This window comes from Alligator mississippiensis, chromosome 3, assembly GCF_030867095.1.
Source record: "Alligator mississippiensis isolate rAllMis1 chromosome 3, rAllMis1, whole genome shotgun sequence".
NCBI lineage: Eukaryota > Metazoa > Chordata > Crocodylia > Alligatoridae > Alligator > Alligator mississippiensis.
In genome coordinates this window covers 128,953,179-128,977,126 of record NC_081826.1, presented here as the reverse complement: position 1 = coordinate 128,977,126, position 23,948 = coordinate 128,953,179, and the positions used below count along the sequence as shown (strand labels likewise).

At 41.7% G+C, this 23,948-nt stretch overlaps 1 protein-coding gene across 1 annotated transcript in view; it reads right to left on the bottom strand.

Annotated features, from left to right (window-relative positions):
* Positions 1 to 23,948, bottom strand: part of JARID2 (jumonji and AT-rich interaction domain containing 2) — a 310,435-nt gene that overhangs the window by 133,207 nt on the left and 153,280 nt on the right. The window contains exon 3 of the mRNA XM_059724397.1: positions 5,961 to 6,102. Within this exon, the coding sequence (XP_059580380.1) occupies positions 5,961 to 6,102 (142 nt within the window). The remainder of the gene's footprint in view (positions 1 to 5,960; positions 6,103 to 23,948) is intronic.

The window sequence follows — 23,948 nt, the reverse complement described above, 5'->3', positions numbered from 1 at the left end:
AAATCAACCAACTGAAATTACAGGTGGTGACTAGAGTAAGCAACCTGCAGGGCTTAATATACAAAAGTGTACTTGCTACCAGAAATGCAACAAGAAAAGGAATTTAGTGAGGGCTAAACACCTTTAGCTCTCCTTCCTAGTTCTTCTGGTTGAAGTTCCACTAATCATGTTTCTCATTCTTCCTTCTCCCACACAAAAAGAATGTACTTGTTTAAAGTGATGGAAAGGAATGGGAGAATCTAAATGATGCAAGTATTAATGGAAAAATAAAAATCTTAAAAACTTCTACTAAAAAGATGGATTAATTTTGTTTCAAGACAATTTGTGAAGAAACAAAAATAGACAGTATGGCTTCTTGCAAACATGGAGGAAAAAAAACCAAAACCAAAAACTGCACTTTACTTTAAATTCAGCACACTCAATGACATCAAGGCTTAGCCCAACACATGCCCAGAAGAGGCAGTGTGTTACTTTGACCTGGCTGTCCAGTGCTGGACAATCTTCACAGAGTGACTTAAGACTAAAAAAAATTACTTCTTTTTTTTTTAAAGGTAGGGGAAGAGGAAGGAATTGCTCTACTGTATCTCCAAAGAAGAAAATATATAGCTTGTATCAAGTTTTAAATGTTCCCTGCACAGATGAGTCTCCAGTTGTGGGCTGTGGCATGCAATCAAGAAAGTTAACAGATTACAGTTCAAAGCAGTGTGAACCACCATGCTGGCTGCCTTCAGAATTTATAATGGTACCTTTTGGTATTGTTGGTTGCAATGAACAGCAGTATAGTGATGACTGCATACAGTAGTGCTACTTTATTTAGAAAGGACACATGCAGAGCCAGGTCGATACAAACAGTATATTAGCCACCTGATCTTTGGAGTTGGGACATGGTTTGTTTTATTCCAGTATCCAGGTGGGTATTTGCTGAGGCTAGTTTATTGTGGAGACACCTTTCTCTGCTTCCTCCTTGACTGCAAATTTAGCTTTGCCCAAAGACAGCCTCCAGCCAAACTGAAGGAAAGGCCTTAAACCAGTTTAGCAGATTCAGTAACATCAAAGCTAGGTACAGACATTCAAAAAGCCCAAGGAGGAAGCAAACCAAGTTGCACGGTTTCCTGTAAGCAGAATAGTTTAGATCCATAGTGAACAGAATACACATTGGGGGGGGGGGAAGAGAATCTTAGACTGGACTCTGCCGTTTTTAAATCAGTTGGTGTGTGCCAAACTTCTGTTCTGTTACAGGTAAAGACCAGCTTCTGATCACTTATACCAGCAAAAGTGTAAAGTCTGTACCTGGCCTAAAAGCTTGTGCAGACCACGTACATGCTGCTCTTGCTAAGAAACAGCAGTGTACACAAAAAAGTTTTTTTCGGTGTAATTTAGTGTAAAGTTACTCTAGCCTAAACCTCCCCTCCCTTCCCTTCCCCCCATCCCCACCACTCTGTATGCACTTATTACTGTATAAAAGTAGCTTTTGGTTCAGCTTCTCAGTTGGGAAGGGGTTTAAACTAAAATTTAAAAAAGTCACTTCTATGCTCAAATAAGTGTCCAGAAGAGAAAGGAGATGGGGGGAGGAGGGAGAGGGAGTCTACAGGCACAGCCTTTAAAACTCCTCTGTAGACAAGGTCTAAGAAATATCCAGAGCAACTTTGCTGTTTTATAAAGGTAGCCTTTATAATTTCCCTCCTCCATTTTTGCTCTAGGTGGGATTGTGCTCCAATCCCTTAAAGGATGATTTTTACATAGTTTCAACAAGTACAGGATTGGAGTTCTCTGCCCAGCCACCCTCGCAGGAAAAGTCCAGTCTCTCATCTTTCCCAAGAAATTTCAAAACAATACAATCTTTCTTCTTCTTCTTGTGTATGACTTTAAAAAGTTGACTCCTCCAACCATTTAAGAATAGATCCATCAATATTACTGCAATCTTTCAGACTGTTCACTCCCTCTGGTGGATCATATAAAGAGCAGTGAGATAACATACGCTGGGCTGTCTGATCTCCTTTGCCACAGGGGCATGATAGTGAGTTTGTAAGGCTCATTTTGTTTGATTTTGTTGAAAGCTCTGATCACCTGATCACAGTTGATTCAGGTTTACCTATGCCTTACGTGGGAGTTTATGACCAGGAGGGTGTGAAGATGGTAGTCATATGTAGTTGTATAGTGGGGTGTGATTGTTATTCCATTGCTCTTCCCACCTTCTCTGGGGCCATGATGACAGTATGGTGTCTCCTGCTTCCTCTGATGTTTCTGGCAGATAGGTAAGGGTTTTCTGCTTTTTAAATGTTTCTGCATTGGGTATTTTTCAATCACGTCATGTAGTGGATGGTCTTCCTGCTGGGCTTTGATTGACAGGTCATGTAGTATTCCAGACCTTTTGGTGTTATGAGGGGGGGCTCCTGCCAAGATGGACATGTTTTCATGTTGCATGTATATTGGGCAGCCACTTATTGTTTGTAATGCAGAATTCAGGGCACTGTCCAGTTTGCAGGTGTAGGCACTATTTGTAAACATATACCTTCCCATGGTGCATCCTGCAAGTAGCCAAGGCCTCCATTCCACAGCTAAATGAAATATGTCATAAAGACAATTTCAGAATGTTTCAGAACAATAAAATCATTGGCATGGTATAAAGAGAGTGAAAATCCAACTGCTGCTAAAGACTCATGCCCGTGTAACAGCTGGATATTAAAAAGCATCCCTTTCACATTCACAGACATTCCCTCTGTAGTCTGGATCAAAGACATGCATAGCATAGCATATAAACATCAGACAAGCAGTCATCTCCTTAACTGCCTCCTTTATAACCTTAAAGGATCAGCACTTCTCTCTCCCATCATGTCATTTCAAGGTTGCAGACCCTGCAGAATCAAGACTTCCATGCAGCTCAGAGCCTGTCATTTTTGTGGAAGTCTCAGGAGCCAAGAAATTTCCCCAAAAGCCCATTTTTTAAAACAGTTACTCTCCCTTTTATCTTGGGCATAAACAATGCCTGGACATTAACCTATATCAGAAAGCCCAGTTCACTTTAGGTAACACCAAAGTTGATTGGAACTTCAAGAAGAAATAAAAACTGAACAACAATGCAATTTGTAAAAAGGCTTTGACGAAGGGGAGCATGTGGTGAGTAAAGAAGAATCTTTTGAAACAAATCTGAATTGAAATTCAAGTAGAATGATTATTTTAGATTACTAGGCTATGACCAACAAGTCTTACACCAGAGGTCTACACTTCTTGCCATGACTGTCATCAGCAAATAACACAAAGCTAATGCTACAGGACACAGGTAACCTCTCCACCTGTATAAAATACAGAGTCATATTTCACAAGAGACCTCTCTCCCGTGCGAAAAATATCAACCTGCAAAGAAGGTTTGCATACATCCCCAGTTCAAACAGACAGTGCTACAGGACCTTAAGCCTGCTTTATTAAACAGCATGACTCCCAAAGGTGTACACTTCACTGTCTCTGCAAACCAGTAAAATTGTTCTCTTCTATGTGCTTGCAGCTGTAAGACATGGCATTTCTAGAATACTAAGGACAATGCATATTTTAGTTACGGGAGTGAGAAAATTGTGGCTAGTCTGGTATTGGCACGTCCCTCGTTTAAATGCAAATTTCAGCTAGCAGCAGGACATCCATCTTGCTACAGTATGCTGTAAAGGAAGGAACACTGAGAAGTTTGACCACAGGGTATAATTTCCTAAAATGTCTTCAGCTCAGAGGCAGGAAAACAAAATGGTACCAGATACAATGTTGAGGAAGAGGAGTTAGAGAAACTGTCAAGACAGGTCTCAAAGGTGGTAGGTGGGGAAGAGAGTATTCTGAAAAAAGCAGCATGCAGAACAGAAGGAGAAGGCACGTTGTGCATGAATGCCAATAAGTGTATAGGGGAGGAAGAAAATGGGGGAGTTCTGTATAATTGTAGCCTGCAAGGGCAAAAAAAATAAATAAATAAATTTATGGTACTTTACAATTAATGAAAGAAGAACCTAAATGTTTTCCCACTTCCACAAAAACCTGCAGAATTTTTTTTTTTTTGGGGGGGGGGGGGGCAGTTATGTTTTGTGGTTTTTTTAAAGAAAAAAACCCTTTTAAAATATCAAAGGTATCAAGTTCCCAGATTTCAATCCTTGGAGACCAAGAAAATTGGAGTAAGGACTTCCACATACCTAAACTGAAACAGTCATGGTGTTCAACTAGTCACAAGGGCCTTCTCTCAGGTGTTAGAATTAAACAAGAGCTAACAAAACGTTTGTACCAACCCAACCAAATGAAAAGACCTTTCTTCTCGATTGCTCAGATTCACTTCATCAGAATGCGTGATGTCAGAAGCTGACTTGTTCCTAAATCAAATGCTGTCTCTCTCAAGTATAGCACATACAACGCTTACGTTTCAAAGCAGAAAAATCTTTCAAGGCTGACTTATGCCTGATAAAAAGCTGAAAGTTCCCCACTAGCAACACTGTACTGTACAGGTACTCCTCACTTAACATCATCCCAGTTAACGTCGTTTCATTATTACGTTGCTGATCTATTAGAGAACATACTCGTTTAAAGTTGCGCAATGTTCGGTCATAACGTTGTTTGTCTGCTGCCCGCTAGTAGGTAACTACTGTGACGTAACTGGCTTCACTTAACATTGTTTTGCTTAAAGCCACATTTTTCAAGAACATAACTACAATGTTAAGTGAGGAGTAGTATTAAGTCCTTGCTCTGTATTGATAGAAACTTTGCAATCAGTGCATATCCTGTCCTGAAATACACGCATGAGCCAGGCAAACATTCGGAAGCAGAATCTTTTCGTTCAATTTGAAGAGGCCATTTTCTTCCTCCCCATCAGATCTCCCCAAGAACTGTTTAAAGTTACCTAGGAAATAGGAATGTGGAAGAAAGCGGTTTCAGGAGGATCCCCACTTTAAACCTATTTCAGTTTGTGAGGGGGTGGTAAGTTTGGATTTTTGGGAGGGGTGTGGGTTTGCCTTTTGGTAAATTAAATTTTCCAGGGAACCAGTTTTTGTTCTCATTTTATGAGGCAAAATTCCAGACTTCTGCTTGCATTTTCAGCATATTTTCTACATGAAATTGGCTCTAATCCTACATTTTAACCCACATTTTGCACATGAGGAAATTGGCCAAGATTGTAGCATAATGAGAGTTCAACAAGGATTTCATAACTGACTTCTAGGAAATAGAGGCCAGCTTGCCACATCATTATCTCAAAGTAGTCCTTACAGACAATAACCCACATCCTCATAGTGAAGCTTACTGTACAACTACTATTTTCAGAGGATCTATATATTTTAAACCATTTGAACATGTTTTCAATCAAAGTAAATCTAACGGCAAATCTAATTTAATGACACCAATGTAGCCTGTCCAAGAAATTACATTTGTATGTACTGAACAGTGACACTTACACTACAAGACACCTAAAAAGACTATGACTAGACATTTTATTTAATAATCACTCACTGCAAAATGACAACAGCCGTTCCATGTTTTCCATAGCAAAGCTACAGATTATTCACTTTAAAAAAGAAGCCAGAAAGATGGATCCAACATGTAACCTATCTTTGTAGTTACTTTAAACTCTCAGCTTCTGAACAGTGGTAGCGTAATGTTGCACCTGTGCTGCTCCAGGAAAAATGCTAGATGCAAGGATTTTTTACATCTTTTAAACCAGACCAAATGTAGTTGGGAGGGATATGGACAAGCTTTTGGGTACCACAGTATCCTTCCTCAGGTCTCACTAGAGACTTGTCCATCCCAACTATACAGTTGGTCCAACAAAAGATATCACCCACAAAAAGCTTTATCTCTGTTTCTGAAAATATTTCAATATCTACTCATGGTAAAATGGGAGCAAACCAAGGCAAGCAGTAGTGAGAACATAAGCATGGCCTTATATCTGGCTGATATGTAGTTCATAAAAAGATTATATGAACTGTAAAAACACCACTGACCTTTTCCTTGATGGCCCTTCTTCAAAATCTGAAGAACTAACATCGTTGCTAGTGGAGGACACTTGTGATGCATCGTCCTTCTCATTCTCCAACTGTTCCGATCCTGGTCCTAATCCCTTAGATTGGCCATTAGTGAGGAGTCCTGCAGAGGCAACACAAAAAGGGTACGAAACATTCAAGTCATGTATCATCAATGCCAAATGGGCCTAGATAGCATTCACACTGATAGCCAAACAGAGTTCACAAAAGATAGCAGACTTTGTAAGAGTGGGTAGGATTGTTTTATACAGGGAATCTCCATTTAGAAATGGATGAGTTTACAATTTTTTTTTTTTAACCTTGCAGCAGAGAACTGCAAACCACCCATTCCAAATGAGAATGTGGAAAACTGTTTAAAGTTGCAATGAAAATCGTTTCATGGGCTTTACAAAAAGGGCGTCATTTTAGTGGTATAAATGCATCTCTGCATTAGAGACTTTATTCAAGCCACAGTAGCTCACACTGATGACAGTCATTTGCATAAATCTCTACATCAATTTAAAATTAGGTTGCCATGTGGGCGGTTTGTTTTCTTCCTCTTCTTCCTTCTGCTGCTTCTAACCATTTTAAATTTAGGAAGCTTTCAAACTGCGACCCTTAAAGGTGCAGTGAGAAAAAGGTTTTTTCCCCTGACTCTGATCTAAGCCTCTGACTAAACCTTACTCAGGCACAGTAGCTGAAGGCTACAAGTGAAAGCTGCACTAGGCCCATCTTTCCATCCCTTCCTAAAAAAGAGCATAGACAGGAGAACCACTGATAACAAGAGGAGCATTTTGCCTTGCCTAACTGCACTGACTGCCAAATGCTGTTTATCTTACTCACATGAGCAAGTACAGCATGATTTGACCCATGACTTTAGCAGCATGCCAAAAGACACTGAAACCACTCACCCTTCTGGTGGTATTACAATAGTGATAGGTATTTCTCAATTGATCACAGGAGAGAAAAAAAAATATCACTCTATTACCTGGTCAATATTTATTTAAGGTTTTAAGAACTGATCACTGCAGGAATTCCAATTCTTTCTGGCAGATTACAGCCCTTCACTGCAAGCTACAAAAATATTCTTGCAAATGTCATGTGTGGAATTACTGCAGAGGTTTCAGTCCACCCAACTGGGAGTAGCACTTTCTTCACTGATTCTTTTGAGCACCCCTTTCCCCCCTTCAGCTTAGCTGCCTCCAAACACCAGCAGCATGAGCAGCATACTGATGCTTTGCAGAGGCACAAATGTAATAACACCTAAGTAACAAGAGTTCAGCCCCAATGTCTGAAACCTATGAAAAGTAAATCACGAGTGCTGCACAATCGCGGTCCATTTCAAACCACAATTTGCCATGAAAACAGTGTGCACTCTATCAATACAATAATCGTACAACACAGTGCTTGACTTCATACATCTTCAAAGAAGCTTCCAGATGTAAATAGACCCATCTTTAAAATGCCTGCCATCTGTCATTAAGTAAGCAATCTAGCATTAAGAAGGGGAAAAGGACAAAGACTCCCTCCCCTCTTGCACCCATTTCTTCAGGACAGACTTTGATGTTGTGGGCCGGTGTGATGACCCATCTCTTATTTAAATCTAACATTTTTGAACTTTCAATCCCAGTGCACTTTCTGTATTTCCAAAATTGCCCAATTCAAAGACTTCATCCTACCTACATTTTCTTTTTTGTCAAAGTCTGTATTTATGTACTTTGGATTGTGTTACACGTCTCGAAGTGGAGTTAAAAGCAGACACATGGCCTACACCCCCACGGAGCAGGAATGTGCAGTTTGTAGCACCTCAAAGCCTTTTAAGGCACTGCAAAATGCAGGCAGCACATTAATCCGTTTGCCATGCTGCAAATGCTGGTATTTAAAAAACCACACCAAGAACAAACAAAAACAGTGCGCTACATGTGACAGCAGCGTGCACCGCCTGAAACGAGCCTGGCCAGCCAGAGCCATGCAGGCCAGGCTCCACACACCTGGATCACCACCAGTGCAGCTCCAGAAGGCCCCCAGGATCCCAGGTAAGGCTGCTGAGACCAACCCAGGTGCTAGCCGCACCCGGGGCAATTGATTATGCACCAAAGTGCACACACAGCGGTGTTCCCAGGGACAAGTAGCAGTGGTACAAATATGTGCTGCTGCTGCTATTTGTCCCCAGGGAATTGCACATTCCCACTCGTGGGGATGCGCCTATGATGACTACAGTTGGAGGGCTGCAGTTGTGCACATTATTTTTAAATGCTGCTTTTTTAAAACACCCCATACAAAAAGAGAAGGCTGAAATTCATTGTGGGAGGGAAATAAAATAAGATTAATTCTCTGAATTTTTTTCTTAAAGGGAAACCACAAAGCAAAAGTGGAAACTGAATTAAGCACAAATTTCTGTGCAAAATACCCATGCTATCTTGGCTATGAGGCTGACAGCACAGAAATATGTTAAACAACCAGCTTTAAATTCTTACTTACCTTTTAGTAAGCCAAGAAATAAAGAGATTGAACAAAAGGGATTTCTCAAATTATGACATGAAAAATGCCAGATATTAATTTCATTGCAGCTTATGAAACCAATGGTATTTTTAATGTCACAGAATGATATATTCTGGATTTCCTTCAGTCATCCAGAAAGTTTCAAGATTTCATAGAGAGGAAAATTAAAAAGCAAAAGAAACATTAACCAGATTCCTTCTGCACTGAAAGTCTCCTTACTGGAAATGTGTACTTAGCAGTGTTTTAATTTTTTGCTTTGCATTTTATTTTTAAAACTCTGCTGATAAAATGTATGGTCTGCAAACTCTAGAGAAGTCTAAATCAAGCATATCATTTTGAGGCTTCACATTCAGTAAGTTAACCAGTATGACAGAATTTGGCTACGTATTCCAAAAGTAATATTTGTTCTGGAGAGATGCCATATGTAAAATCGAGCAACCTGAAGTATGAGTCAAGAAAACCACCTCTTGGGCTGACAGCTCTCATGCATGTGGAAGTTTCTTGCCATATATCCTCTCAACCTGCCAAACCTATCCATACATATGGAAGTCAAGTGTGATACGTGCCCTTTTTAGGAAGGGTGAAAAAAACAAAACAAAACCCAACATTCCCTCGTTTCCTGACAACTCCATTTATGTAATGCTCTGTATTGCTAGAAAAAAATCCAACAAAATATCAGATAACAGATGTTAGCTAATGTAAGCAAAGTACCTTCAAGTTAAACTTGAAGTGAATCAAAGTCAGTGCAGTTTCTGCAACTCAGATCTAAAACTCTAGGCAAAAGGCATTTGGTCAGTGAAGTGAACTGACAATCAACAGTCTTCCTCTCCTCAAGTATAGCCTATTGCAAAGTCCCATTTGGAAGCCCACACATGGCCCACACATGTCTAAAAGGCTAGGGACAGACATTACACGTAAACCAGTTTAAGTGATCAGAAACTGATTTAAACCTGTAACAGAACAGATGTTCAGTGCACATAAACCAGTTTGAAAATGGTTGAAACCAGTTTGAGATAAACCTGGTTGAATATAGTATCAGACTTACCTGATTTGGGTCAAACCGGTCTATGCAATGTCTGTCTCAGACCACTTCTTTGTTTAAGTTAAATCAGAGTCCTCCAGCACCCCAGATGCTTTGCAATTCTGGGTGGGGCTCTGCTCTGCTCTAGCCCAGCAGGGCTGGTCCTGCCCCTCTGCTCCCTGGCTGCAGCTCTGGTAGAGACTGCACGTACAGCAGGGTCTGCCTAGCTTCCTCCCTTTCTGCCCCCCCCACCCCAACCTCTTCCTGCTCAAACAGAGATTCTCCCATCCCCTCTGCCTAACACAGACAACTCTCAGCATTAGCTAGCAGACCACATGCTGGCTACGGTCCATGCTATGGGAGACAAGACAAAAGGCAGACAAAACAGTTTCCGCTTAGGGCTTTTTGGAGCTAATCAGCAAGTAGCTGGTAATGTTCCTCCATTCCTTCCTTAGAAAAAATTGTTTAAGAAGAGCTTGAAGGCTCTTGTTTTGCTGATGGGCTGAAAAAAAGCTAACAACTCTCTGTGTAACTCCCTACTGTGTCACTCAATAATCTGTTTTCAACAGCAAGTGAGGGGGAACCCCTCCCTAACAAGAGCACCCTGCTGGGGCCTGGTCATGCCCCACTCAGCTCAGCACTGTGGAAGGGAAGGGAGGGCTGCTCTAGCACCCTCTGGCTTCTAGCCTGTGCCACTGCAGACATGTGCTGGCATTTCTTCAGTCCAGAGGGGATATCTGTGCAGTTACAAACTGGTTCAGCCTAGCCAGGTTAGACTAACCTGCAAAGGTTGAATCAATTCTGGCTCAGGATTTTTGAATATCTGTCCCTAGCCACAAAGGTTACAAACACCTTGCCAGGTACAGGAGAAAAAAATCCCAAACCACGAGTCCTAACTGTGGTAACATCTCAAGTGACCTGTTGCCTCCAGTAACACCAGTGCAATCCCACTACTTTTGCACAGGGGTAAATATTGGAATTAAGTCAATAATTTTGCTGACACAAAGAGGTACAGAATCCCAATCCCCATGTGCTCACTGTTGGGGTTTACAAAGCTACCAAGAGCAAAAAGCAACACATTTGAGTTGTACACTGTTCAAGGTAGCAGGTATGACTGAATACACAGAGGGAAAGAGCAGTGAAGTAAGAACATGCCCTTTTGCAAGTCTGCTCCCCTCCCCTACATGCTTTCTGAGCATTCAGGTCCCTGACACACATTACAGTCAAGACAGAATCAACTCATTAAGCAGTGACCTGGCCACACGTTCATTCAATTAAAGGGATGATAAAACCAGGAATAAGGGACAAACTTATTACGTAAAATGCATAATAACTTTGTTGCTATTCCTATCATGCCTTTAACTGAATGTATGGCCAGAGCTCCTAGCCTCTGGAACATACTCCCTGAAGACTGGGAGCCCTGGTCACCTGATCAGGGGTCCCAGCTGGGGGAGTACAGTGAGCTCCCCCACTGAGAGCCCTGATCTGCTAATAAGGATCACAGCTGCAGGAGTACAAGGTGGCCCCTGCAGCTGGGAACTTCATCACATGATTGGGCTCCAGACAAAGTAGACACAGACCAGCCTCCCCCCGCACTGGCAGTAAGGCGTGATGGGATCTGATGCCCATTCCCCACGATCACACCTCCTGCCATGCACGTGTGGCATGACAGGAAGTGCAACTGTTGGGATCGTGCATCAGATTCCATCAAGCCTTCCTTTTAATATCCATCATCAGAAGCAGTCAAGGACCTGACAAAGCACCCCATGTGTAAACGGAACTGGTGAAATGACAGCAAATATAATCAAGGGAACCAATATTACCCCTACCATTCCCTACAGGTCAGGGGCAGGCAATTATTTTGGGCAGAGGGCCGCTTACTGAGTTTTGGCAAGCCATCAAGGGCCGCATGACAGGCAGCCCAGGGCAGATAAATATGAATTTTCTAAATTTTTTAGGGGCCCCATGGGCCGGATAGAATGGGCTGGTGGGCCGCATCTGGCCCCCAGGCAGCATTTTGCCCACCCCTGCTATAGATGCTGCTCTCAACCTGTTAGCATAACTGGCTCTGATCTGGTATGAGCACCAGCCAGCTAGTTCTCACTCAAGCCCCAATCTTGAGCAGAAACGTATCTACCACAATGTTTGTGCCTATAGAAACAGGCATGGATTAATTATTGATAGTATACTGGTGGCACTAAAACTCCAAATCGTCTCACTTTCTCCTCTAGCAGCATGTACCAAGAGGACTAAGAGACTAGAAAGAATTAATCAGGGTGGGAAAAAATCAATTATTTTACAATGGAAAAACTTAAATTACTTAATATACTGAAATTTCTTAGGGTATCAAATCAGGAGTGAGGCATAGGGATGGAAGTGATGAGGGAAAGGCTGCAATAAAACAATGGAAGATGGGGAAAGGTCAACAGTGTGTACCTATGTAAGTGCATACACATTCAGTATTCATATACATGATGAATGCTGCTCCCTCTGGAGCTCAGCGATAAATACGACAGCTTCATACATACGTACATGCATATAATTATGTGAGATGTGTGTGCGCGTATACTTGGAAAAAAAGGGTTTGAAGAGAGATTGTTATAAAATTTGCAAAACTTTCAATATGTATTTCTTAGCCTCCTACATATAAGGCCCATAGAATTAAAGGTTTCCATTTTCTCCAAAAGCAGGAATGCAGTACAGTAACTCTTTCTGCACATTATGATTCATTTTGCCGAGAAAATTTAGATGTTCAAAATAGATGCTTTGTTTCCAGCCCCTTGCCTGCAGTCAGAAGCAACTGACAAGAGCTGTTCCAGTATAACATTAATAACAGTCAACAAGGTACAGCACAAGCCAAGTGTATTTAAGAGCATAAGCTGACCTAATTAATTATGACACAGGAAATTTTTGCCACAATTATGTTCCTAATTTTCCATATGGGGTCAATAGTTAGCACAGGGTTTGTTTAACTCTGAGAAGAGGAGCCCATCGTATTTCTGTTATCCAGCTCTGCACTAGGAAGTGAGAAATACAATTTTTTCCCAATGTTTTGATTACCCAAATATGTGATTTTTGCTACAGAGAGATCTGGATCTGCATTCATAATTGACTGTTTTCAACTGAATGCTATCCATGTTGGTAGGAAAGCCTAGTTTCCAAGACAATATGAAAGATAACTAAATCAATAGGATGGAAAATGGATAAACAGAGTTCAAAGTACATTATAAAACAGGTTAGACATATGCACCGCAATAGTTTCATGGTGTTATAATGACAATGCTATTTACAAGACCATGGAACAAAAGTAAATGAATTGCAGATTTGGATTACATATATAAACACAGCTTAGGGCTTCTATTTACTTGCAAAGTATCATGACTCTCCAAATTTTAGGTATGCAGTTATGAAAATGTAGAATAAGTTTTTGGAGAGACGAGTTACTTAATCTCATCTTGTTTAATTTTTGCTTATAGGAAAATTGCACACAAACGCAGTAACACATCAGTAATGTTACAAATGTAAACTTTCAAGCCAGGACATTTTCAAATTCATGTTCTTTTGTAACCATGTCCATTTGGACATGAAGAATACATTTGCTTACACTGTTAAAATGTACTACATAGGCTATTTCTGACTGCCAAATACCACAGATACACGCAACTGTACTTGGCTGACATAGGAACTGCACTGTATCAGAGGACACGTACGAATCCAGATAAACACTGTGGAGAAATAATATTACTGTGAAAGATCATCTTCTGTATTTTTAACTTTAAGAATAGTTTAACATAACTTGCACTGTATTTTCAATTGGTATGATTTTCCCCACAAATAAGAGACAAGTACAAAGTATGCGATGACTAAACTGCTTAACTTTCTTTTATGTTTATTATGAACTACAGCTTCAGCTACAAGTTTACTTCATTTAACAGACCTCTTATTTTGCCACTAATAACAGACAAGCAGATGCAGTTGAAATGTAATCACAATAGGAATCTTTCTCTGCTACTCTAATCATATAAAGCTACCAAAAATCAAAAAAACAGATGTGATGTTTCAAGGTTATGTACTCAATTATTACCAGTGACCTGGAAAGTAAGTTTAAAAAAACTTGAACCTTTTAATGCCAAGTTAAAATATCCCAGGACTTCAAAAACATCTGCAATAGTAGGCACTAATCAGCATATAGTAGAGCTACTGTATTTAGCTGTTGTACAGCTATACACAAAAGATAATTTAGTTTTATAGTGCAAATACCATCTGTCACCTTGTCACAGCATGACAAGGGATCCCATTACATATTAAAAAGAAACAAGTTTAGGAAATAAGGCCCATTTTCATGCCATGTTTATCTTTGAAGAACTGGGAGTTCAAAAAGTATAATAATATATTAAAAAAATAATTCTCAGAGATAAAAAGCCTGCCCTTGTTTCTACTGTATCATTGCTTTTATTGTGAAGAAAATGCCTGAGATGATATTCTAAAGCTATAACATATACATCACATTCTGAATGCTTTTAAGTCAATACCAATGCCACCCCAGGCTCCATGTTGCCACCCTAACAGTAATTAATAGTGCCTAGCCTTTGCAGATGACAAGACACTGGACATTAAGTTGATTGTGGTACATAACACAGCATATGTACTCAGTAGTAATGTTATGCCAAGAACTATTAGCAAATAGCTTTTTACAGTCTTGGTAAATGACTACAACAGTGCTTTTATATGTAGATATACATCATTACCATGGGAGCCAAGCATGAATAACATTACAGCACAAGATGTTTTTGTCAGCTTGTCAAAAGAAGAGATCACCAAAAGAGAATTGGTTTAATAATGCCAGTTGAAGGAAGCTCTTAACCCCTACCAAACCTCCCATCCAAAACTGCTATTGAGCAACCAAAGATATTTATGCAATTTCCTTATACATGATATTATGCTTAGTGCTGTGCATATAAAAATCTAGATGGTGCCAGTAAGTGTCTGATAAACTTACATTAAAGCGCTGCTGTGTTTCAACAGAATGACCAAACTCTGGTTTAGTATTTTTGGTGTAAAGCTGACAGGTGCCTTAGAAGGACTAGTGCCTGTGCTAACTATTGACCTTTAGATGCAAGGCAGCAGCCACCCATCACAGGCAAGAGGAACTTTGAATAAGCAATGCAACATGTCTAGCAGATTTGAATACTGCATGAGGACTCGGGACACTGGGGCTCATTCCTGAGTCTTGCACTAGTCTGCTCTGAGGTGCTGCGTGTGTTAATCTGAAGTCTGGAAGAAGGCAGGACAGAGTGGAATATTAGGCCACATCCAGACATGCGTGGATGTTTGGTTCCCTGGGGACAACTAACGGAGGTGCACTTTGTGCCGCTGTTAGTTGTCCCCAGGGAATGCGCATGCCACGCACATTCTGACCCACAGCAAATTACTCCGGGTGGGGTAGGAGAGGCTGGGGCCAGGACTGGGATCCCTTACCTGGGGTCCCATGGCTGCAATAGCAGCGATCCTGCCACATGGAGCCTGGCCAGCAGTGGAGTGGTTCTGGCCAGCCAGGCTCTGGCTTGCTGCCACTGCATGCACCACTCTGGGTTTTGTTTTGTTTTTTTACAGCTTTTTTGACCCCTGGATATAGCAGTCAAAAAACCCTTCTGTACTGCTCCCTTAAAGCGTGGAGAACAGCTGAATGTGCTGTATGTGGCACTGCAGATGCACTGCAGATGCGTCTGCAGAGCCACACACTGCACGACCATGCTCGTCTTGACGCGGCCTTAGAAACCAAATGGTTCAGGCAGGCATGAGCTTTCATAGGCAACAACCTACTTCAGCATCTGATAAAAGTAATTTCCTGCCTAGGAAAGCTCATGTCTCTCTGAACCAGTTAGTCTCTAAGGTGTCATCCTGCCCTACCTTCTGCCTGGTCTGCTGAGTGAGTTGCTCCACCTCTCTGCACTTGTGAAATGGGGACAAATGATACTGACCTCCCCTGGAAGGCACTTAGAGATCTTCGGATGAGAAGCACCCCTGGTACCATCATCAAAATAACAAAATGCTTTTTACCTCACATTGGTTTTCGTGCTGGACAGAATGGCTTTATTGTGCCTGGGGAAAGCAACTGCCTTGCTGATATGTAGCTGTGCCTGAGGACCTCTCTCCTCCAAAAGAGACTGACCTTGCTACTTTTCTCTTATTTAGTAACATGCACTTCAGAAATGGAGTTACAAGCATATTTTATAACAAACTACAAATACACTCCCACATGCATGCAGCCACAGTTGCCATCACTGCAGCTTTATCCCTTGCACTTAAAAGGTACCTCAGGATATTTTTTTTAAAAGCCATGCTTTTCATTTTATATCTGATAAAGAACAAAGTCTGAATAAGATTCTCTGTTGTTAATAAAATAATTTATATCAATATGTTTATTACATTCTTTTCCTCTCAAAATCTCATCTATTTTATGGATGACTGGAGAACTAGTGGGATATCACAAATGACAGGGGTATAAAAAAAACAACAACTGAAGAGGAGGCATTTTTAGCTTGACTATTTATAGATGTGGGGGTTTTTTCTTCAGCACCTTTGTTTTGTTTAACTCAGAATTTGGATGAACGTTTGGAAGAAAAGATATCTATTTAAAGATGGATCCCCAGACCCTTAAGTCAAGGGCTCCACAGCAAGCTTCTGCTATGACTGGACAGAAAGGATCTAATATTTTACGATACTTAAAGTTAAAAAATTCAGATGATAGATACAAAGGCAAAAAAAGAGAGGACATTTCCTCTCCATTTCCATGTCAAATTTACAGCTCCATTCCATTTGTAATACAGTATTTATTCAAACCCAAAATGACCCTGAATTTAAAATCAACCCCCAAATAATTATTCTATGCATGTAAAATTGATAAATACAGTCTAATTTTCCAGTTACAGAATCTAAGTATCAGATGGCCGTCTTAAATTTGTGTATCCGCTTCACCCCCACTGCCACAGCAGGGAAAACAGCTAGCGCAGTTGGGGGGGGGGGCGGGGAGCAGGCAACCCCCTTGCCTTCTGTCCCCCTCTCAGACTTTCCCTTGCAGCCTTCCTGCCCTACCCTGCCACCTGCACCCACCACCCCAGCTTCCCCTGCCCTCTCCAACTCCCCAGTCTCTACATCTTCCCCACAGCCTCCACTGCTGTCACACGCTGCTCAGACTCTATTCCCTTATTGGAGCACAGCATGTAGAAGTGCAGCCTACACTGCTGACTGGTTGGGCAGAGGCCAGAGTCAAGCTGCACCTGGCAGGTGCGGGGAAAGGGGACAGAGCGGGAAACAGAAGCTGCAGATGGCAAGCAGAAGGGGGCAGGTGGCTGCTGTGGGTCCGACTCTGACCCCAACCCAGGCTCAGGGACAGAGTCAATACTGCAGCAGCTGCCTACCCCCACCCCCTCCACTCCATATGTGAATTTAAGACGAAGGTGTTTTCCCCAGTGCTGACTGGAAAAAAAACAACTTTGCCTTAGATTTAAGTAAATATGGAACATATTTGCCAACTAATTATCAGTTATTACCATACTTCAAAGTTCAAGTCTGTTAGTTGCCACTCATGATTCCCAGATACATGCTTTTAACCCCGGTAGCTTAACAGCAACAGACTAAAATACCATTAGGAACTGATGGTCAGTGGAAAAAATCATCTATAGTTCAGAAGGAGGGACAAACAGAAGGTCAACAAAGATGAAGACACAGCATGCGTTTGTAGGCCAATGTGGACAAGTTACATGTATACAGCATCCCTCTGGAAAATAGCTTTTCTATGAGGCAGAAGGACAAATTAAATGCTTCTCCATAAAAAGAAAGTTAGGAGAAGAAGCAATTACAGACTATCAAGAATCTGTTGACTGGAGAAGTAACAACATAATGAGTGACCCACTATCATAAGAAGCAAGCAGGCACACTGTACTAAGGGTGAATATTTGATAATTTTGCGAAGGAAAAACCAAGAGCAGCAAAACCCTCAAGCTGAAACTAAAACCAGAAGTGCAGAGCAGTGCTGGGCTGCATTTGTTTGTAGTGGTTTTTAAGTCTCACAACCAGTACACATACACTACACTGGAAAGAAACAACCTAATTATTATTATTATTATTATTATTATTATTATTATTTTATTTTTTTTAAACAGACTTTTCCTCTAAAAAAAGCACATTGTCAACAGACCATGGTGGATGAGGTTATAACTGGCTTATTTCTTCAACAAGAACCATGCTCGTGGTCTGAAACAATGTGTCCTTGCCACCTCCAAGAAAGCCACCAACATTAAATGAAGGACACTGGGATAGTGCTTCCCAGAGCTGCAGTTTGTAAAGCTATTTGACCTGCTCTGGCTACGTACCACTAGCACCCAGAACTGTACACTTAGCACAGTGAGAAGACTGCAGAAGCTCAGTTCGGCTTTAAAGAGGTGAAGACACCATGGACTGGAGTCATCTGTAGCAAAAGGAGGTGTCCCAAATTATCTGTTTAAAAAAAAAAAAAAAAGTATGTCTAGTTCAACTAATGACAGAAGGACTGAGTGTGTAAGAGGCATAGAAACAGAAGGCCTAGTAAAGAACCAGACTCAGCAGAAAACAAATCGCAGCAATAGCATGCACCTGAAAGAGGAAGAGGAAGGTGTCAAAAAGTCCTTTGGAGAAGATTATTCTCCCTCTAATTATCTGCAATTGTACCTGGGTATGTGGCAAAAAGCCATGGAAAGGCAAATGCTGAATGACATATTTCCAATTGTATAGCCTCATTTGATATTGTAATGCATATCATTCAGGACTTGCCTTTCATGTTTTTTTGCCAAGAGCCTGGGCAGCCCTCCAGACAGACCGAAGAAATATTTTTCCAGTGTGACACCTGTTATGAAGATCCCTCTTACTGCAGTAACACGTGACCTGGTAATGTCATGCTGACCCTCCTACACCATGAATGCACGAATGCTGATTTAATCCTCTGTTAATTGAGACAGTTTGCTGCTTTAGGCTTTCAGTTGGAGGAGGCAGCAGGAAGTCTCTCACAGAAATTTTGCTCTGTGCTAGACACTCTGCTTGGTTAAATGCTCCACACACAGCTCTGCACTGAAAAACAGCTGTAATTTGAGGACAGCAGGACTAATCAGTGTCACTCGTTTTAGTGAGCTACTTCCTCACAAAGAGAGCTGTACATACACTCCATTGACAAGGGACAGAATTTATCCAACACACATTTTATTGGTTTAGCTCTCAAATTTAGTACAAAAATAAAATGTGTTGTTTTTCTTGAGGTCCTGCCTTCTACTAAAAACTCTGAATATGATCCCCAGGAGGCTGATACTCTTTGACTTTTGAGCCACAAATGTATTTTTCATTATATTTCTTACTAACCTTAGAGATCAGGCTACATTTATGTCTCAATAAATACCTTCAAAACAAGTGGTGAAAGGGAGAGAAAACAGAGCAGAAAAAAAAAAAGACTACTTTTTTTTTAAAGCATTCCCCCAACTGGAAAAGGCTATGAACCTCATTAACTGCCTTTCCAAAAAACACTTTGGGCTCCACAATGAAATGACCCCACCCTCTGTATGGGAAGCCACCGTGCTGCTCCCTCTGGAACTCACTAATAAATACAATTGCTTGTACTAGCTTGGAATAAGGAAGGTGCATTGCCAGGCGCATCGCTCCCTCCTACGCTCATGAGTTGAGCATTCATGGCCTGCTGCAAAGTTTCAAACTCCCTGCCAGCCTGAGTGCCGAGACATCACTTTGGAGCCCCCAGTGCGGTGTTGCTGCTTGACAACCAAGCCAGCCTGAGGCCCCACAACATTTCTGACAAACAGAAGAGGAGAAAAGAAGGAAGCCTTTCACAAATGTTTCTCAACCAATTTTAAGCCAACTGATTTCCTGAAGCATACGTCGGTCTTTTGCCTATAATACTGCATTTATTTTGTTTTCCTTGTCCCCGCTGGCACATAAAAAGCAGCTTTCTGCAGAGCAAATTACAGACACTCCTTCGCAAGGAGTGAACGTTTTCACTTGGCAGAAACAAACTATCCGGCATGGAGTCATTAATTTCCCTCTTTTGCAGGAAACAACTGCAGGAGGACTCCTTTTTAGGTGGTGACAGCAGTGAAAATTACTTAACTGAGTCACCTGTGACTGCATTATTTGCAGCTTGCTCCTGTGCTCCAAAACAGCATCTTTTGTGAAAAATGCCATAGGTAAAAGAACCAACGGCACACTGAGTTACGGAAAGTGAAATTTATAAAAATTGGGTTTACTGTAGCAATGCACACATATCCTGACTTATTTCTTCTTCTTACCTAAAACTTCCCGTCTTCCAACTCCCCCAGACCCGCTGCGGAGAAGCAGCAGAGGAGCAGCCGTGCCTGTCTGGCACACCATGCCACTCCACCTCCCTGCCGGACGTCGGCCTGGAACTAGTGACCAACCGGCCAGGACCGGGCTATGGAATCCTGGAGCATCCTGGTCAAACCGCAACACGTGTGGCATGGTCATCCTACCCGTGACTAATCTTCTGCCCAGTCCTGCAAATCCATTATCTGGACTTTTCCTTTCTTCATAAATCCGTTTCATACCATTTTGTGTAGAATTCTTCTTTTCTATGCTCCTCAAAGTCTGTCCCAGGAGCCTCACGCTGGCCATGCCGTGCATCCCCTGCTTGCCTGACGGGTGGCAGGAGGCACACTGGCATCACGTGGCTCCCAGGGCAAAGGCAGCGGGGCTCAGAGCCGCAGTCCACAGCCTACCTCCGCCCTGTGCACAAATCTGGGGGTCACGTGCCCTCCATGCCTTCCTGGGGGTGTGCAGTGGCAAGGAGCTGCCCCTCCCCTCTGTGCCTCTGGATGAGTCGCCCATGGCTATGTCCAATGACTCACCCCAGCCCCTGCCCCACTCCCTCCCTCAGCGTGGGGGCCTCGATCTGCCCCTCCCTGCTTCCCCTCCACAGACTTACCAGCTGAGCGTTCTCTACATGGGTCAGAAAAAAAAGTCCAGAGATTTGAGGGTGCTCTCCCTAGATCATGAGTCAGAGTTAATTTGACTTGGAAATCACGAGTCTCAGGATTTTTTCACAAGAGTTGGCATTACTGGAAACCCAGGATGTCTCCTTACTTTCTGCCAAGCCAAATAATTTCTTTATGTTACCTTGCCTAAAGCACTGTCCTATTTCTGGTCTTCACCTAGACAAAGTTTCCCAGAAGGCAACAGAAGAGAAGAAACAGCTACAGCCTATCAAAAAGGATGGTTAGAGGCCATATAACTGTGCAACATTTCGATGAGCATCCTGAATGTCACCCAACTCCAAACTGTTGGGGTCCCCCTCTTCCTTTCTTATCATCAGTTTTGTATGTACCTAATGTGATAGTGAAGTTTTGCACATTTTTTTCTTCTGCATCATAAATAATGATGCCAATGTAGGTTTTAGTGTATTTTTGATATGGTAACAGAATACATCTTCAAGAACAGCCTGAAAAAAATCTTCCTATAATTTAACCTTGAAAACTGCATTCACTCTCTTCTTTGGAGTGAATAAATGCTTGAGTAAAATATCTCATCACCATCATAAAGGTCAGATAAATAGATTTCATGCCTAAGCTGGCAAGTTGTCATGCCAGTTTTGACTGACCCTCCCTACCCTCACAGTTTATTTGGAAAATTAATCTTGGAATAACTGAAACTATATAACATGCAGCTATGACATTAAAGTATTTAGGCCCAATCATCAAGTACTGAAATCGCAAGTGCAATATGAAAAGCCAACGTGAATGAATGAATGTTGTCATACATGCATGCAAAGGGTGTAACACATTTCCTCTGTTTAGTTTTAAAGCCTTACCCAGGGTAAGAATTACCTAGTACCACTTGCACTCGATTCTGACAGAAATGGGAAGGGACTGTCTGATGTCTTGCACAGCAGTTGTCTACCTGCTGGGCACGTGCAATTCAGAGAAAACACCAGGAAATAAATTTATAGCTGCGAAGAACACGCTTAGAAGAAACCAGCATTCTCCTAGATTGGCTCTGGCACTGCAGTGTCATTTGATAATAATGTGATCAGTGACTTGAGAGAAAATGAGGAAACAAAGCAAGAGAAGCCGTGCTCAGTGGTCACTTAATCTTTGAGAATCTCGTCATGGGAACTAGGCATAGGTCGAATCCAGAGTGACACAAGCTTACACGCAAATGCTTTGGATAATACAGACTGAAATAGATTGCCAAAGATTTGGGTAAGTGTGTGCAGAGTGCCCTGATTTTACTTACGAAATCTACCTTATTCTTATAAAGATTAATAAAATCCTCTGAAGTACAAGTATATGCATTGCCATTGATGTTACAGCTTTTAAGAAACGTTCCTCATATGCAAAGCAATTTTCATTTCTATTTGTAGTACTTGCAGCCAACTGCTTAACCTTACCCTCACCTCTCCTTTAGTAAGATCTCTACAGATGAACCGCAGGGGGAGCAGATTAGGGTGGAGGGCAGGGGGCCAGCCATTTGAAAATCTGACATTGGAGAAAGTAGTTCTGAAGTGTTAAGGAGATTTTTTTTTCCTAAGGATTTAAAGAAATCCCACTGCCCTTAAATATTGCACTAACATGAAAAAGCTTTTTTGCTCACATTTCAGGAGAGCAGTGGAGGTAAAAACGCACCAAATTAAAAGACTTGCTACTCGATAGAAGTGATGGGGATCGTTTGTCAATAGAAACAGTACACTGACTTTCTGAGTAAACAGTTTAGATAAAATACTACTAAGTCTAATTTCTAAAGGACTGTGTTTATTTTCTTAAAACTGGGCAAAGATGGCAAGATTTATTTAGACGGCGCTTCCACAGAATTAATTTCTTATTCGTGCTCCTCACTGTAATTTACAGTTGGTAGCATGTGACTTGCTTCTTGTTTAGATACAAAAAGCAGTACAATACACAGAGGCTTTTGGGAGGCAGGGGGGGAATGGGGGCACCACATGTGGGAGAAGGCAGGAAGCAAATAATGCGTAAAACCAAAAACACACTCAAAAGCTTTTACATGCATATTCAATGTTATTACATCATTGTGACTGAAAAAAAAATGGATTTAGGCTTGGATTTATACAACTAAACTTCAAATAAACCCTGACAACCTCATTTTTCTATGAAGTTACATGACACTGAAATAAAAGCACTAAAGCAAATACCTTGAGGCCTTCTGTACATTTTATGACACCAAGTACAGTAAAAGATGCATACTAACTGTGAAAAAACCCCACACAAAATAAATCAGTTAAGGCAAGCACCTTTGGCTCTCCCCACCCATTTTTCTCTCTCAGAGAATCTCAAGACATCTATGGGCAGCCTCAAAGTACTACCACCCTGACCAAACAAGTTACAAAGATGGGTATACACTGCTGTTATTGCTGCATGCATACATAGCACTTCATGTTTTCAATGTGTTATAAAAACGGGCTGATCTGGTCTGTCTAGTAGGACAGAAACTGGGTGTGCATCCTTATAGGATTAAAGGCCACTGAGGAATCTGCATCAAGCGGGAACCACGCTTGGTACAAACTGGAGCCAGAGATGGTTGGATGAAGATGAAAAAGTGGTGCCAGCCACATAGAAGTTAATCAGTACCATCCTTCTGGTGTAAATGATGAATCAAGCAGGGAGGCCTAGAGGCTAACAAGTTAACCTAATGCCAGGGAGAGAGGCAGTGGTGACTTTTGGCTGCTGCCACAGCATGGGCATGCGACTGCAGTGGCAGCTGCTATTTTTTCACCCTTCTCTCCAAAGTCAGTGCCCAAGGCTGCTGCCCTGGCCACCCCAAGCCACGCCAGGTAAAGACCCCACAAAGTTTAGAGAAACAGAATACATGGCCAAAAACTATTTTTGCCTGTAAAGGGATGTCTTATTTAAGGTGCTCCTGCCTGTCTTGGGTTTTAATCAAAACGGGAGTGGTGCAGCCATTTATACATGTAGCCCTTCCAAGCTTCATTGCTGCCCCTCTTCCAGTAGGTGGCCAGCAGGAGCTTACAGCCTGATGGAGTTGTCCCTGGAATCATGTGTAATTAAGTTAATTGTGGGCCATTCAAGTTAATGGGAAGGCAAAGGGGGCGAATAGATAAGGTGTTAGCACATTTTATCTTCTCACATACTTCACAGATGCTTAAAAACAGGACAAGGGACTTCTACATCTGTAGGACCCCCCAAAAAAGGCTTTCTTCTGGAAAAATCACATTTGTTTAGCACCGTTTCATTCTCTGTTTGTACAGTGCCCTGACTAGGGCTGCTATAATGTAACGTAATATCATTTCTATGACTGGCATGAGCTTGGTATGAGTAATACACCACTTAGCATAGCAAACCAATATCCTTTTTTCTCTGGGCCTCTTGGGTGCCCAGTTGGGATGCTGCCTTCCTTCTGTGGAAAACATCTCTCCACCTTCA